This window comes from Cylas formicarius, unplaced genomic scaffold (genome assembly GCF_029955315.1).
Source record: "Cylas formicarius isolate icCylForm1 unplaced genomic scaffold, icCylForm1.1 PGA_scaffold_6__28_contigs__length_40554024, whole genome shotgun sequence".
Taxonomy (NCBI): Eukaryota; Metazoa; Arthropoda; class Insecta; order Coleoptera; family Brentidae; genus Cylas; species Cylas formicarius.
In genome coordinates this window covers 27,566,764-27,581,294 of record NW_026844347.1, presented here as the reverse complement: position 1 = coordinate 27,581,294, position 14,531 = coordinate 27,566,764, and the positions used below count along the sequence as shown (strand labels likewise).

The 14,531-nt window shown below is 32.8% G+C and overlaps 3 protein-coding genes across 5 annotated transcripts in view; 1 reads left to right on the top strand and 2 right to left on the bottom strand.

The window, feature by feature from the left end:
- LOC132703091 (uncharacterized) overlaps nt 1–14,531 on the top strand; it is a 186,625-nt gene that overhangs the window by 170,952 nt on the left and 1,142 nt on the right. Inside the window, exon 5 of the mRNA XM_060672156.1 lies at nt 14,363–14,521. Coding sequence (XP_060528139.1) covers nt 14,363–14,521 — 159 coding nt within the window. The remainder of the gene's footprint in view (nt 1–14,362; nt 14,522–14,531) is intronic.
- On the bottom strand, nt 4,790–12,620 carry LOC132703702 (phosphatidylinositide phosphatase SAC2). Of its 3 annotated transcripts, XM_060673119.1 has the most exons (15): nt 12,378–12,502; nt 12,152–12,318; nt 11,699–12,095; nt 11,475–11,641; nt 11,126–11,298; nt 10,673–10,865; nt 10,456–10,621; nt 10,228–10,389; nt 9,949–10,019; nt 9,531–9,752; nt 8,577–8,635; nt 8,032–8,520; nt 7,754–7,969; nt 6,961–7,418; nt 4,790–6,876 (listed from the first exon to the last, which is right to left on the bottom strand). In XM_060673119.1, the coding sequence occupies exons 2-15, from the start codon at nt 12,181–12,183 to the stop codon at nt 6,457–6,459; spliced, it is 3,225 nt and encodes a 1,074-aa protein (XP_060529102.1). In that variant the 5' UTR covers nt 12,184–12,318; nt 12,378–12,502; the 3' UTR covers nt 4,790–6,456. The 3 variants fall into 3 exon arrangements, with proteins under 3 accessions (XP_060529102.1, XP_060529099.1, XP_060529101.1); XM_060673116.1 differs by having other exon boundaries at nt 11,699–12,318; nt 12,402–12,620; XM_060673118.1 differs by lacking the exon at nt 9,531–9,752 and having other exon boundaries at nt 11,699–12,318; nt 12,402–12,618.
- LOC132703626 (gem-associated protein 2) lies at nt 13,249–14,207 on the bottom strand. The gene is made up of 3 exons (XM_060672996.1): nt 14,065–14,207; nt 13,902–14,014; nt 13,249–13,846 (listed from the first exon to the last, which is right to left on the bottom strand). Exons 1-3 carry the CDS (start codon nt 14,165–14,167, stop codon nt 13,370–13,372), a joined length of 693 nt encoding a protein of 230 aa, XP_060528979.1. The 5' UTR covers nt 14,168–14,207; the 3' UTR covers nt 13,249–13,369.

Below are 14,531 nucleotides of genomic sequence, written 5' to 3'. Positions count from 1 at the left end.
TACAATACCAGGTCAAATTCAAATTCCAGAAATAAAGACCTTTTCACCTTTTTAACGGGAAAAATGTTATGTAAACAAATAAAATTTCAACAAGGTACTGTTACAGAAGTTTTGTAATATCAAAGAAGATGGATGAACAAGATGTCCATCAAATAATTTCGGTTCTTTGTTTTATTTGACCGAATGGCTATTGTGGCACAATGTAACTACAATACCAAACTGTTGAACTAAGAGATGTGGTACGTCACACATTTTCGTTTGCAGTCGGTCGGAATCTGGCGAACAACGCAACGTGACAATCCAGTTTTTAGAGTAAGTTTGTGTTAACTTTGGTTCGTTTCCTTGTTCTCAAAGACTGAATTCGTCCGCGAAATATTAGTGTACTTTAATTAATTAAATCGAGTTTAGCTAGCAACATAAACATGCAGTTCCAAATCCTTCCACTTTAAAAACTAATTTCCATCTACGTGACCAATTGAGAGAAAATTGGAAAAAGTTTACTGAACAATTTGCGTTAGATACTTTTGCTGCAATAGTATATTTAAAGCTTAAGTTTACTTTTCCAAGACGCAATTAACTAAGGATTAGTAGGGACGTGACGTCTTAGAACCGGTTATAGGCAGCAAAATGCAAAGGTTTCTTCCAAACGTACTGCCGCATTATGAATAAATGCACCAAACATTTTTTGGATTCAAAAATAATCTAGTCATTGTGGCAAACTGAAATGCAGACATAAATTTCTTTTCAGCAGTGTACGCGTTGCTTGATATGCACATTAATTAGCTACGAAGGTACTCTAAATAATGCAAATATCACACAGTTAGCGAATGAATACGCGACGCGAAATCGCAAAATCTCTAAAACACGGAGAAGTTATTACGAAAGATCGATAGGACACAGCTTTTACAAAAAGATTGTTTTTTTTTCACATCTATGATGAGAAACAGAAAATTTTCACAAATTAAATTAGAACAAAAAATGTTCAGATTTACACAGTTTTTAATGATTTATGACAGCTGTTCATCTCAACGAAAACTAATTTTTATACAAGAAATTGTCAATTGCCCGTTAATCTCAAGATGGTTATTTAAATTAACGACTACTAGTTATAAACAAATATAGCTCTTGGACAATATCATGGGTAGAGATATAGAGACCCTGCCTATGTAGATAATAAAGGAACTTATGAAGCAACTATGAAAACATTTTTTAAAAAGGTCCATTTAACAACCAATATGGCCACTCACAGATTTTCAGTAAGTTTGGATGTAGCATTTTTTCGGCCAATAGCTATATGGATAATATGGTGGCCCTACTACGGTCAAAACTGATGTGCCGCAGGCAGCATTGATATTTTCGTGGAGAAGTGAATGATTTTCCGCGCATGCCTCTAAATTTCACCGACTGCACTTTGCAGGTTATACAGCGATTTTCACATATTTGACTCGTTTTACTAGAACATTTAACGAGATCTAGGCATATTTTGAGATAATACGGCCATAAAAATGTCTCTCAGCGGCCATATTGGTTGTTGAATGCCGCAACTCATTTTTTAAAATACAAAATTTTAAAGCTCGCACATGCGCGTGTTGTACATTCACATTTTTTTATATAGTTGCTTTATGCGTTCCTGTATTATCAGCATAGACAGGGCCACTATGTCTCTAATAGTTATATTGCTAACCCATATAGCTATTAGACCTATAGGCTGCCTATGCTGATAATACAGGAATTTTTAAAGCGACGATGAAAAAAAAATTGAGAAGAGCTATTCGTTTTTGACTGTTTACCGTTTCAAGGCAACCGATAACACCTACCGGCATTCAATAACCAACATTGCCATTGTCAGTTTGTCAAATCGACAGATGACAGTGGTGACTCTTGTAAAAAATTTTAAGGTGTTCTGTAATTCTTGTGAAAAATCTCACCTTATAAGATAATTTTTGATAAAATATTCTTTGACACATTCCCATTACGTTTCTCTATATTTACCCAATAAGCAGAATCTAATTGGTTGACCCTAATAACGCAAATTCCATTCAATTATATAGGTGGCTGTTGGAATTTTCATATCTTTTAATTTTTAAACTTAAATGCTCTAGATCGGTGACCACTATTTCCGTCCAAACTTTAATGTCACCAAAAAGTAATCAGGGAAAACAATGTAGATCATTTTTTTGTTACATCCACAAATCCAATAATTTTTTAAGTAGTAGTATAATATGCAACAAGTGCAGTAAACAGCATTTGACTCACGAGTTAATAAACGAGAGAGATATAGTATATTATGCAACAAGTGCGGTAAACGGAATTCGACTGACGAGTTTATTTGCCACGAGAGGAGCGAGTACTTAATGAAATAGTTTACCAAACGTGTTGCAAGCTATACTTTTTCTACGACCGTCATAACAGATAACAGGAAAACTAAATTTCGTACCATTCAAACAAAATATTTACTAGTAGTAATTAAACCTATTCGCTCGTGTGAAATAAATTCGTGAGTCAAATGCAGATTACTTGTTGCATAATATACTATTAGCGAACTTATTGCAGACTAAACGATACACGATCTAGCGTGCGGGAAGCGTCACTTTACCACGTGGTAAAGTGACGCTTCCCACGGAGCCGAGCCACTTCGGATATCTCAGGGATTTTACCGAGCGGGTTTGGGAGCAATCGGATGTTTTCGGAGATATGTCCCACTCGTTTGTCAGTTCTGACGCACATGTCAGTATTCATCTTGTTTTAAAATCCCGGACTTTTCCGAAGTGGCTCGGATCCGTGGGAAACGAAACTGACGTGGTAAAGTGACGCTTCCCGCACGCTAGATCGGTGTGTAATTAGGTATTTTACAGACGGGAGTAGAAAAAAGACATTTTACATCTCGGACATTTCCGAGATTTTACCGCACGGATTTGGGAGCAATTGCATGTTTTCGGAAATATTTCCCAAGGTTTGAATTTTGACGTTTATCAATTCTGACGGTCATGTCAGTGAATATATTCGTGTTGTTTTGCGAAAATGTACGCAAAAACTAACGGTCGTAGAAAAAGTATAGTATGCAACAGGTTCGGTAAACTTATTAACTAACTCGTTTATTAAAAACTCGCTCGGCTCGTGTCAAACTCGTGAGTCAAATGCCGTTTACCGCACTTGTTGCTTAATATACTAATTTCTACTTCTTTAAAATACAGAGATGTAGATGTAGCGTGCAGAAAATGTCATTTTACCGCGTCAGGTTCGTTTCCGACGAATCGGAATCACTTTAGACATTTCCGCGGTATTACCACCCGGGTTTGGGAGGAATCGGCTGTTCCGTAGATATTACTACGGCTTGACTTTGACGTTTGCAAATTTTGACGGTCATGTCAGTGAATGTATTCGTGTTGTTTTTGCAACGGTCATATCAGTGAATGTAAAAAACTAACGTCGCAAAAAAAAATGAATTTTCAGCCAATTGTGTTGTAGTACATTGATACCCATAGCAGACGAAATTCTAAATACAAGAGCATTCAAAAATTATAATAATATGTCGCTTCTATATAAGTATTTGTGAATAATTGCCTATAACACGTAATAGAATAAAGAGTTAGAATTCAAGATGTTTTATAGGCGAGCGCAAAATTAATTAAAGAGGATGCTGCTGATTTTGATGTCCATATAAATTATCTTTATTCTTTCGCGCTTTTTCCGGCGAAACTGACATTAAACTTTGTTATTGGATCAAACCCAGTGAAGTTGAAAAGCCTTTTAAAAATTGAACCTGGTTCTGCGGTCATTTGTTAGCCTGAAGTTTTGAGGGATTTGTTTGTTTTATTCACGACCCAGCTCGGCGTTTGAAAATTTGGTTTCAAACACTAAAAACCATTGACGTGACATGATACCGCTTCCAAGTTGTACGAATTGTAATTTTTGTTTTAGATCCTAAAGCTTAATTATTTGGAAGAGGGTTTTATTTCCGTTTCTCAAGAAAATGTAGGCCAGGCCGTAGCTATCGAATGAAATGTGTAAACATAGTATTGGTTAATAAAATAAATGTTCAAAATCGATCGATGGAACACCATTAATTTCAATCGGAAATGCTTATCACGCACTTGACTTTTTTCTAAAACAGAAGCTAATAAATGTTTATACAATTCAAAAAAGAAAGGACTATAGTAAAATTATATTCAAGATATTATCTTCAATCTGACGCGTAATTCATACCTCATCTACATAATATACGAAATACCCACTTAAAGTAATAAAAAAATACTTCAAATCCTATGCCTTACTTTTTCTTTTCAAAAGTATTAATTAGGCTGGTCATTGGTAATTTTTTTCAGCAACGCTACTCACTATCGTTCATATATTATCTTTAGAGTACTTCCTATGAAACGCAATACTGAAATAGTTTTTATTGTTACATGGTGATTTTGTCACAGAAAAATCACTTAATTAAATAATTTAATTTTCACCTATACTATCAAATTTATTTCTTTAACACCGATGTCAGTCGTTCAAGGGGTAATGTGAATATGTAATACCCCTCGTATATCGAACCATTTTAATAGATGTGAGTAAGACCGGTTAAAAGAAAATGTTATTGTATAAAATGTCAGCTAAAAAGCTTTGGTTGAATGGCAACAAAGCATCGACGTATATTTACCCTTAACCTGTTCCAATTCAGCGTGATCAAATAATTTTCTGTTTATTTAGTGGCACCGGACTCGTTTGATGATGTCTACGATTTTATTTGATTTTTTTTCTCACACGGTCAAGCCAGATCAAAAATAAAACAATTCGCTGTTACAATGACTTTTATTTGAAACAAATCTACAAAATTGTCACTGGTTTCTATAGCCTAATAACGACCAACAATTAAAACAACAAACATGCCTTTTAAAATAACAATTTTAAATCTATATCACAAATTAATACGATTCACCAACATATCCAAAACAAGGAGTAGCATTAAAACTCGACACCATGAAAAAATGTCGAATATCATATCATATTTTTGATACAATACCTACTAAGTAAGCGTTTCCTAAGTATTTGATTAAAAATTTTAATTGACGTTGTCAGCTTTAGTTACAAAATGGTAAATACGAAGGTATGGTGCTTAATTTCCATATTAAAACAATCAAACAAACTGTAAGATAGAGCAAGGAATTAATTAATTAGTTTCGTTTTGTGGTGCATTTTCAATATTGAACCAGTATAAAAATCGAAAAAGTGTAGAATGAAGAAATATTCCGCTTCTAAAATTTTGGTTATTATAAAACTAGCGAAGAAAAATTTATTTAAAAAAAGTTGAAAATTACAATAAAATAAAATTTGATATACCAACATTATACCCATTCAAATAATAAAAATGAATATATAACGCACCTTCAATCGGAAAGAAACAATTGTCATACATAAAACAATGATATAACTATTCCTCAGCTAGAACAGGCCAGAAGATTATATCACATCTAAAACCGTTTTGGCTCCAATAATGTCCTTATAGCAAAGCACCTCTCTATATTGAGCCAAGGTATACTACAATTTATACCTATGTAGGAGTGTATTAGGAACATTACTATTTTGTTGTAATATTAATCAATCAAGCAAATCAAATTGCAAGTTGTTTCTGAAATTCGAAAAAAATTTGGCAATTCAATGTGATTCAGACCCATATATTACGTCGATTATTATTAAGCGATTCGCTGAAATTCTTCCAATTAAAGAGAAGGTGAGAAATGTATTTGTATTGTATTCAACTGAAGTTATTTAGGTGAAAATAATTTTTTTATCATTTACGTTTGTTCACTTTTATCACTACGAAGGAACATATGATTGGAGGTTATGTTATCTGAGTGCAATCACTTGATACCTATGGTGGGCGAGGTGACAGGAAAACGAAAGAACGCTGCACGACAGTTCTAGTATAATTAACAGTAGAATAGCAGAATAATTATCGCAATATAATAAATTAGATATATCTTGCTTTGGTATCTAGGCAATAATAAATAACCAGCTCCTCGTTGTAAAAACGTATGTAAAAAAACCAAACTGATTATAATAGATAGTTTATAAGGAACAATAATACAACCAGAGCCCGTGAACATACTCTAGTGATCAAAAAATAATTGTTTAACGTGAATTGTTATGACAACCAATATATGCTAACTTGCTGACACCAGTAACAAAATGAATAAAGTTATTAATTTAGCAAATTATGCCATAACAAGTTATTGATTTAGCAAATTATGCTATATCAAAAAGATGCTGGTTGCGAAATTGATGTTCTTTCAATCCCGATATATGCGTATGAATTACCAAACCATTTTCTAGATATTTCTGATATCGACGCTGCTGTAGATAGTTGCCTAATATGTGTGCTAAGTATAGAACCCGGTTTTAAGAAACTAGGCCTGCAACAAGATAGTAACATAACTACACCCAATATCTGGCAAGCCCTGATTTGGCTTAAAGCGCTATTAGCCTAGTCTTGCTATTTACCCATCTCTCTTGCAACTTTCTATGTTCCTCCATATCCCTCTCAGTCACCTGCCTTACTGTGCCGCTAAGTTTCCTAGGGTCCAAATTAGCGCCAAAATTTTGTACTTCTTTAGCCAATTTAGTAAGAGGTGAAAACAGCTCTTTGGTAGCACTGGTTACAGGGCTGGCTATATTGCCTAATTTGTTTTTTAACGCCGACTCACTTTGCGACTGACTGATGTTCATTTGAACATCACACTCGGAAGAAGAATGATCTATGTGTTTATACTCGACAATTGAAGAAGGATCATCCACTTCACCAGATGAGTGACTTATTTTTCTATCTAGATTTAAAGTCTTTGGTGGTTCCATTTTTGATTCCGCGGTCTCGAGCTGTTCAAAATTAAGCTGAAATATAATAGGCATAAAATTATCATTATTATAATTAAATAGGGTGCCTTTAAAAACCCCACCCGCTAATAAAATACTTACTTGTATTTCAGGAGTTTGATTAACATTGTTAATTGACACATTTTGCACAATGCTGGACAACTGCATCTGATCAAGTTGAGAAGAATCCATCCGGGTCAACAAATTCTGTTTATTTTCCAACGTAGCTTGCGGAGTTGTTTCATTTTTTTGTCCCATTACTATACCGACACTGGGCAAAAAGGAATCTTGATTTGCCAATACAGAATCTTCTATGCATTCATGACCCTGTTCGATACTGCCGCTGCTAGAATCGGTAGGGTATTGGAGAGAATTACCACTTTCGGCCGAAATGCTAGGCTGAAAAATCGAATTCTCATATTCGTCTTCAGAATCACTGGACGTGTCATGCTTTGATTGCAGTCCGATAGTGAAATGGGGCTCTTTAAGTTTGTTGTGTTTAAAAGACAACTTGTTCAATTTAGAAAACTGCTGGGTCATGTTGGAGAATGCTTTAGACCCTGAAATTAAGATAAATATCAAATTGTGATAAAATCTAATAACAAACTTAATACAAATGTGTCAGTGACTTAATAAATATACTCAAGGTTTAAGGATTAAGATCATCTGTGCACTTCTTTACTTATTCCCATAACAAAATAAATATGATTGATCAAGAAATCAAACATTCTCATTCCTATCCTATTTGCATATAATTACAGCTGCATATAATTCTCAGATTGTAGTAATAAATTTGTAGTGAAATTGTTATCATCTCTGAACAAAATAAATGTTTAAGGTGTCAAACAATTTTATTTTATAGACCAACTCCTGGAAGGGAAACATAATAACCTACCAGCACTTTTTATTGCAGATAATTGTGTCTCTGATACATTTCTTGTTATTTGGGGTAAATTTACTAAATCTAAATAAATACTACTATTATTCGTCTTATTCCGCAGAACTCTCGATTTTCGCCTGTCGAGAGCTTCGCCCGATTTAAACGGCACAAATGGTAGGCCCGCTATTTCTATTGCAACCACAAATGCCTCGCAAATTGTCTTCAAAGATTCTGTAATAAAAAAGAAGCTGCCCATTATAACACAAATAAAAAAAATTGGTCCCAATACTTACCTACTTCCTCCTCTACAGTTTTAATAACCACTGCCATATTATTAAAAAATCTCAAATTGGCTGACCGGTACATGTGGTAATAGCCAGTAACACCATTAATCTTATAATTAATTCTAATGCAATATTTGTTTTTATTTGTCCTAAAGAGAGAGTTAGATGACTCTGGTACACCAAATTCAATCAAAGTAATGTCTGCAAGTTCCACCTCTTGGTAATTAGTGACTTTGTCAACTTGATCGTCATAATCAGCCACAAAATAAGAATCTCTCGTTAATATAACAATTGAATCCATGTCCGTCTCACTAGGATCACCAGTTGAAGGGTCAGCATTGATAAGGCCCCAAGCGCCAACCACCATTTCAGGCTGATTGATGAGCATTTTTTTGCAGTCTTCAATTAGGAGTTTAACATGTTCAGCTGTAGCCATCATGTCTTCTTCGAATTGCGCGGCTTTAGATTCATTAAAAGCATCTTCTGAGACATAGTTGCCTTAAATTAATATACCAAATGAATCATATTACAATATTTCCACTTAATATATGTACCTAACATAATATCTATTGTTCCTTGCCGAGTTGAATCTTTAAAACGGCTCAAGTAGTACCTGTGAAGAAAATAATTCAGTGTTTCGAAAATTCTTTTGTTGGTTAATACATACTGTTGTTAAAAGTATCTTTCGAAAATAAGGACTTTGAATTGGAAGTTCCAAAACATATTTTTAAAGAAACAAAAACACGAAGGGCTGTTAATACACATCACAAGAAAAAATACTAACGTTGAAAATGTATTTTATCAAGGAGCTCATTAACTATTGAGTTAAATTAAATAATAGTAACTGAAAAATCAACACAACAGCGGTGATCTTGAGAATGAAATAGCTAAGCGTTAAAGGATGAAACCATTTTATTCTGAAGCAGTAAGTTACCGGAAAAAAATTACAGACTTTAAGATTATGGAAAATGACAAAAATTATGTATTTATAAATTTAACAAAAAAAAAACACAATAGACATCACTTCACAAAAAAAAGTAAAGATTGAAGGTAAAGATCAAATGTCAATATTTATATTTTTTATTAGTGACCCATATAAATAATAAAATAAAAACAAATATATATTGGGTAATTTTTCATCATCACTTTTTTAAATGAATGCAAATTGCGAAAATTGATGATTAGACTGATGTAATCATTCCGAATATTTAGCAAATCCACGACAGGATGGAAGATTAAAAATCTTGGAAAAACTAACTTAGTGCGCGCACTTATATTAATTTTTTTATCAAACAAAATATGAACATAAACCCAATTAATTCATTCATTCATTCATTCATTTTTCGCTATACTTTTTAGGGTCCCGCCGCAATAATGTACACATCTCACTTGGTTCATGATACAAAACATTAGTTAAAGCACATTGAAATAAGTAGGCAAAGTACATTAAGCCAAAAATACAATGGATAAAGATTTAAAATATTTTATTGGATATGTTAGGGACTGACCTAGTAATGTGGTATAAAAGGTAAGCGAAATCGAATTCTTGCTGCAGCGCCAAATGCGGTGCGAAAGATGGTGGCTCAATAGGAAGGTATTCATTTGCAATACTGCCAGCTATGCGTATATAGGCCCAAAAATCTTGAATTTCGTATTCACGTAAATGAACACCCTGCATAATGTCTAAACAACATTGGCGTATTGAATCCTTAAATACATTTATATAATATCTACAATAATAAGCAAAATCAATCACTTCTCTTTTTTACTGGTGTCAAATGAAAAACAAATTAAAGAAATGCTTTAAATTATTTCCAAATTTGGGAGCTGACAATGCACATGTACTTTAATCAGACATATTTGAGTTAAAGTTAAAAAAAATAAGAAAAAAATCAACAACGGCTATTTTGTTTTGTAAAATATTACCTATTTGCTGAATTCATGCCATCTTTCATAATTCCGGTAAACTTTCTTTCTCCTGTTCGCGTATAGTCACCCTGAAATCAAGTTTCATGTAATGGATATAAATATAGATGTACTTTACCATGGAATAAATTCCTTTATTGCCAATATAATAAAGAACACACTTTTCAAATACTTTGGAATGAAACTGAGCCAAATCTCAAAGAACAAAGTATGATTTAGACAAAAAAAAGGTTTGATTTTTCTCTATTTTGTTTCTCAAAAATACTGTAGATATATTACCTTTAAAGCATTGGTTCCAGCATACTGTTTACTAATGATGTCACCATTGTTCGCCCACAGTAGTTGAAAAGTACTTTTGATATTATTGGGTATCTCACCTTCTGGCGCCACTAATCCTAATTTACAAAACTGAATTTCCATGACCGCTTTTCCTAATGCCGTCTAAATAGAAAAACACAACACATATTCGGATTAGCGGTGGTTGATTAGACAATTATTTGTATATACCTGAACTACATTGGTGCGGTCCAGACAATCCATACAATTCACCCTGAATACTCCATTCTGAGAACAGATGTGGCCCTGCTTATCTCTCCAACAATAGTTCATATCTTTTATAACATCGGCCACAGCATTTATTAGAATTGATACATTTTCAAAGTGCATTCCTCTGCTAAGAATGATGTCAAAATATCATTAGCTTACCTTATTCTAACAAACTTACCAATATTCGTGAAAATCGAAGGTGACATAAGTTATGAAAGGACTATCCATGAGTAACATGTGATGTGAATAGGCATCAAATATCACTTTTTCTTTTCCAGTTTGGTCAATAAGATTGATAGCACAAACGGGTCCATATTTTTGTATTTCTTTATTAAAGTGCTTTTGAAAAGCTATGCATGTGTCAGGCTCGCCTTGAAAAAAGCGATTTATTCAATTTTCTGAGCATGTATACTTATGATTTTCTTAGAAAATAAACACGTTTTCGTTTTATCAATAGGTGTTAAAAAAAATACCACTGAACAAAATATATAGAAATTAAGCAAAAACAATTGAAAAAAACAGTATTAACAAAAAATGTTTCATTTTATAAACAACAAAAAATTGATCAAAATAAATGAGCCTAAAATTGCAATTGATGGGATTACTATTTTCCTTCAAAACTGTGCATTACCTTTATCCAAACGAGGTGGAGGCCTATACTTATAACCAGGTTGTGACCAGAAGACAGGTACAGATCCTCTAACTTGTAAAAATGATACTTCATGTGTTTGATAGGTAATTATTTGCTCGGTTTCAACATAGTTTGCCACTTCACCTTCTTCATCTACTCCTCTTCTTTTATATCTAAAGTATAAGTAAAAAATAATTAATTTTAAAAAAAGCTCAACTGATTCAGAAAAATAAATGTTAGTGGAGACTATTTAACAATAATGCAATGGGCAACTTGGCCATTTAGTTAAATAAATTCAATGAACCAAAACTAACAATAAATAAAAAATACGTTTAAATATATAAAATACCTTGTTCCTGCACGAAATCGACTCCTTCTAGACAAAATGCATAAAGAAAATATTTCAAACTGTTTTTCAACAGGTTCCCCAACAAATGGACCTAGTTCTACTTTACAATCCTCTATTTGAATGTATCCTTGTATTATTGGTAAAATCCATGGATCACACAAATTGTTCTAAAAACCATTTCTTCAATAATAAACTCTACTTTCCAAATGCATGGAGATCCTTACTTCTGTATCCAATATACTTTGCAACATATGCTTATTCCAAAAAAACTTGTCCTCTGCTGTTTTCCATAAAGCCTTTGGATCTACCATGTTATGTTTCTCCAAATGACAGTGCCTTTGCAATGAATTTGTCAAATCTGTGGTGAATGAATAGTAAAAAGAATTGGTGTCATTAAATATTTTGTAAAACTCTTCTACAATTTGTTTTTCAAATTTTTCTTTGAGTTTTGTATCTCGTTTCGGAATGCCAGATGCAATTGCAGCAGCATGTTGTGTAGTGTTTTTTATGGTGTTTCCTGCACTTTTCAATGTGCCCCATGTTTTACTTAAGGTAGTTTTTTGAATGTCCATGAATGAATTTGTATTATTGGCCTTTTTTATGTTAATTGTTTTGTGTTTGCTGCAAGGTTTTAAATTTAATTCTATGTTTTCTTGATTCAACGGAAGAAAAACTACCGATTTGATTTTGTAAACTTCATTATTTCCATGAAGCTTGCCCACCAAAACGCTTTCTTTTATCAGCAAAAGTCTAGGATCAAACAAGGGATTGTATTCTACTTTGCCAATTATACCGTGAAAAATTCCCAAACAAACTGGATCTTCGGCGTCTGTTAAATCCCACCCTAAAACAGAAAAAAATAAGTATCCTAAATTTCAATAATTCTGCCAATAAGTTTTTTACAAGTAAAGTTTTTTCAATATCTACCAGTTTTTGGAATAAACGCCCCAGTTTGTCGATCCCACCATAGGGAATGTTGATCCTTGACGAAAATGTAAAATTCTGCAGTGCGAAACAACTCCATTTTTTCATATAAAAAAAATTGTTGGAAATACAAAATTTACAAACTTTCCTTCAGAACTGTCAAAAATCAGAACACACTCATGCTTCGCCCACACAAATAAAAATATTGATAGATAAGGACAACCTTATGAAGGTAGACATGTGCCAGACAAGAACCGCATTTAAAAAATCAATGAATGAACACATGCGTGCCAAGATTCATGAAGCACTATCACGAAAGTACTAGAGCTCATTATTTAAAATAAGCCGTGGTGGTAGTAGCTAAAATATACTGAAAAATAATTTTATCCTTGGTTTAATCTAATTTTTCTTGGAAATTGTAAAAACGTATATTTCGAAATGATTTTTATGTGTTGTAAACGTGAGTTCAATGTTATCTCCCCACTAGAATCATTCATGTGGAGAAATAAATGTTATATTTTAAATAAAATGTTCGGCTCTCCTTTTCCCTTTGTTTTCTATGTTCCCTTTACATTCCTCAGCTTTAGGTGTTTATTTGGAAACTGTTGGTAGGGCCTCAGACTCAGAAAGATGAAATATATTCAACACTACTTAAAAAGTGTTATTTGAAGATCCCAATTTTTTTTACTTGAATTTGTCTTTTATCTTAAATATGAACTGAAAATAAACCATGAAAAAAATCATATGCTAATGGTTGCTGTTATAACCAAATATTTTAAATTAAGCTATTAATTGCATTCACTTTTTTTGGGTTGAATACAGTAATAAATAAAACAAGGCTGGTAGTAAAATATTTTTATAGTTCTAAATATAATGCGATTCAATATCAGTGACAGGATTTTTTTAAAAATATTTTCTTTGCAACTATAACCTAATATATTAACAATGTCTATATTTCAATAGTAAGAACATTAAGCTAAATCACACTGAGCAAAATGTTTAGTAATTATACAAATAAATAGATTTAATGGAGCATAAATTTGTTCTTTTGTTTCACTATTCAATTTTGCTCTAACATTTGCACATTTCTTGGCAAACTCCCTTAAGTTGTAACAAGAGTCAGGACTCAAAGGCACACCTAATAAAGCCAAAATTGCATATACCCTTGCTCCTATATTATCACTTATTCCAACGTCTGGATCAAAATGATCTAAGCTTCTACTTAATTGCTGGAGCATAATTAATTTACCACTTTGGGAGTAAGTACTTATTTCAGAAAATAATGGGGGAGTTTTGTCAAGTAATTCATTGCTGAAGTTGCATTTTATGGGTTGACTGGGTAAATGTTTTTCAATAAATTGTCTCACTTGGATAAAATCCTTTAATACTCTTTCTTCCCATTCAGCAGTAGGATAAAACTTATCTAATGATTTCTGAATGTGGTTTTCCTGTAAAACAGCCAAAAAATAATTTAAAACACATTTTCTAATTACTCGCCCATACATCAGTAACATGGATTGTTTGATTCTTCTTAAATGCGCTAAAATCTTTATCCGCTTTCACACACTTTTTATGTCTGGTCCTCTCATAGATAACATGATGTAAATATTCCTCTCCTAGAATAAATGGACAATCAATTGACTTAAAACAAAATATGCCTGCGAACCATTAGTAGGAACCGAGTTAGGATTAAAATCTTCAGGCAAAGTAACGTCTAAAGCCTTTTTCAAAATGCCAATATTTTCAGTACTAGAATCTGAATCGCTCATTGTTTTAACATGTATTTTGTAGTTTGTTGTTTAAGATTAAGATAGGTTATGTTCTATTAAACATAATAATGTGGCATAGAATAAACTTACAAAATGGTGCTGGTGGAAAATTTTGTTTTCATGCTTTGACAAATAAACATTTTAACCTCAAATATTCAAACGAAAATAAGTTAAATTTTTCTCAATTTCTTTTAGCTATGGACGGAAAAATCCCGTTAACAATAAAATGGAGCGGAAAAGAATACGAAATATATGTGTCGGAGAACGATACCGTGGCGGATTTAAAACGAGAAATATTGTATAAGACTGCTGTAAGGCCAGAACGACAAAAACTATTGAATTTAAAACTTAAAGGTAACAAAAA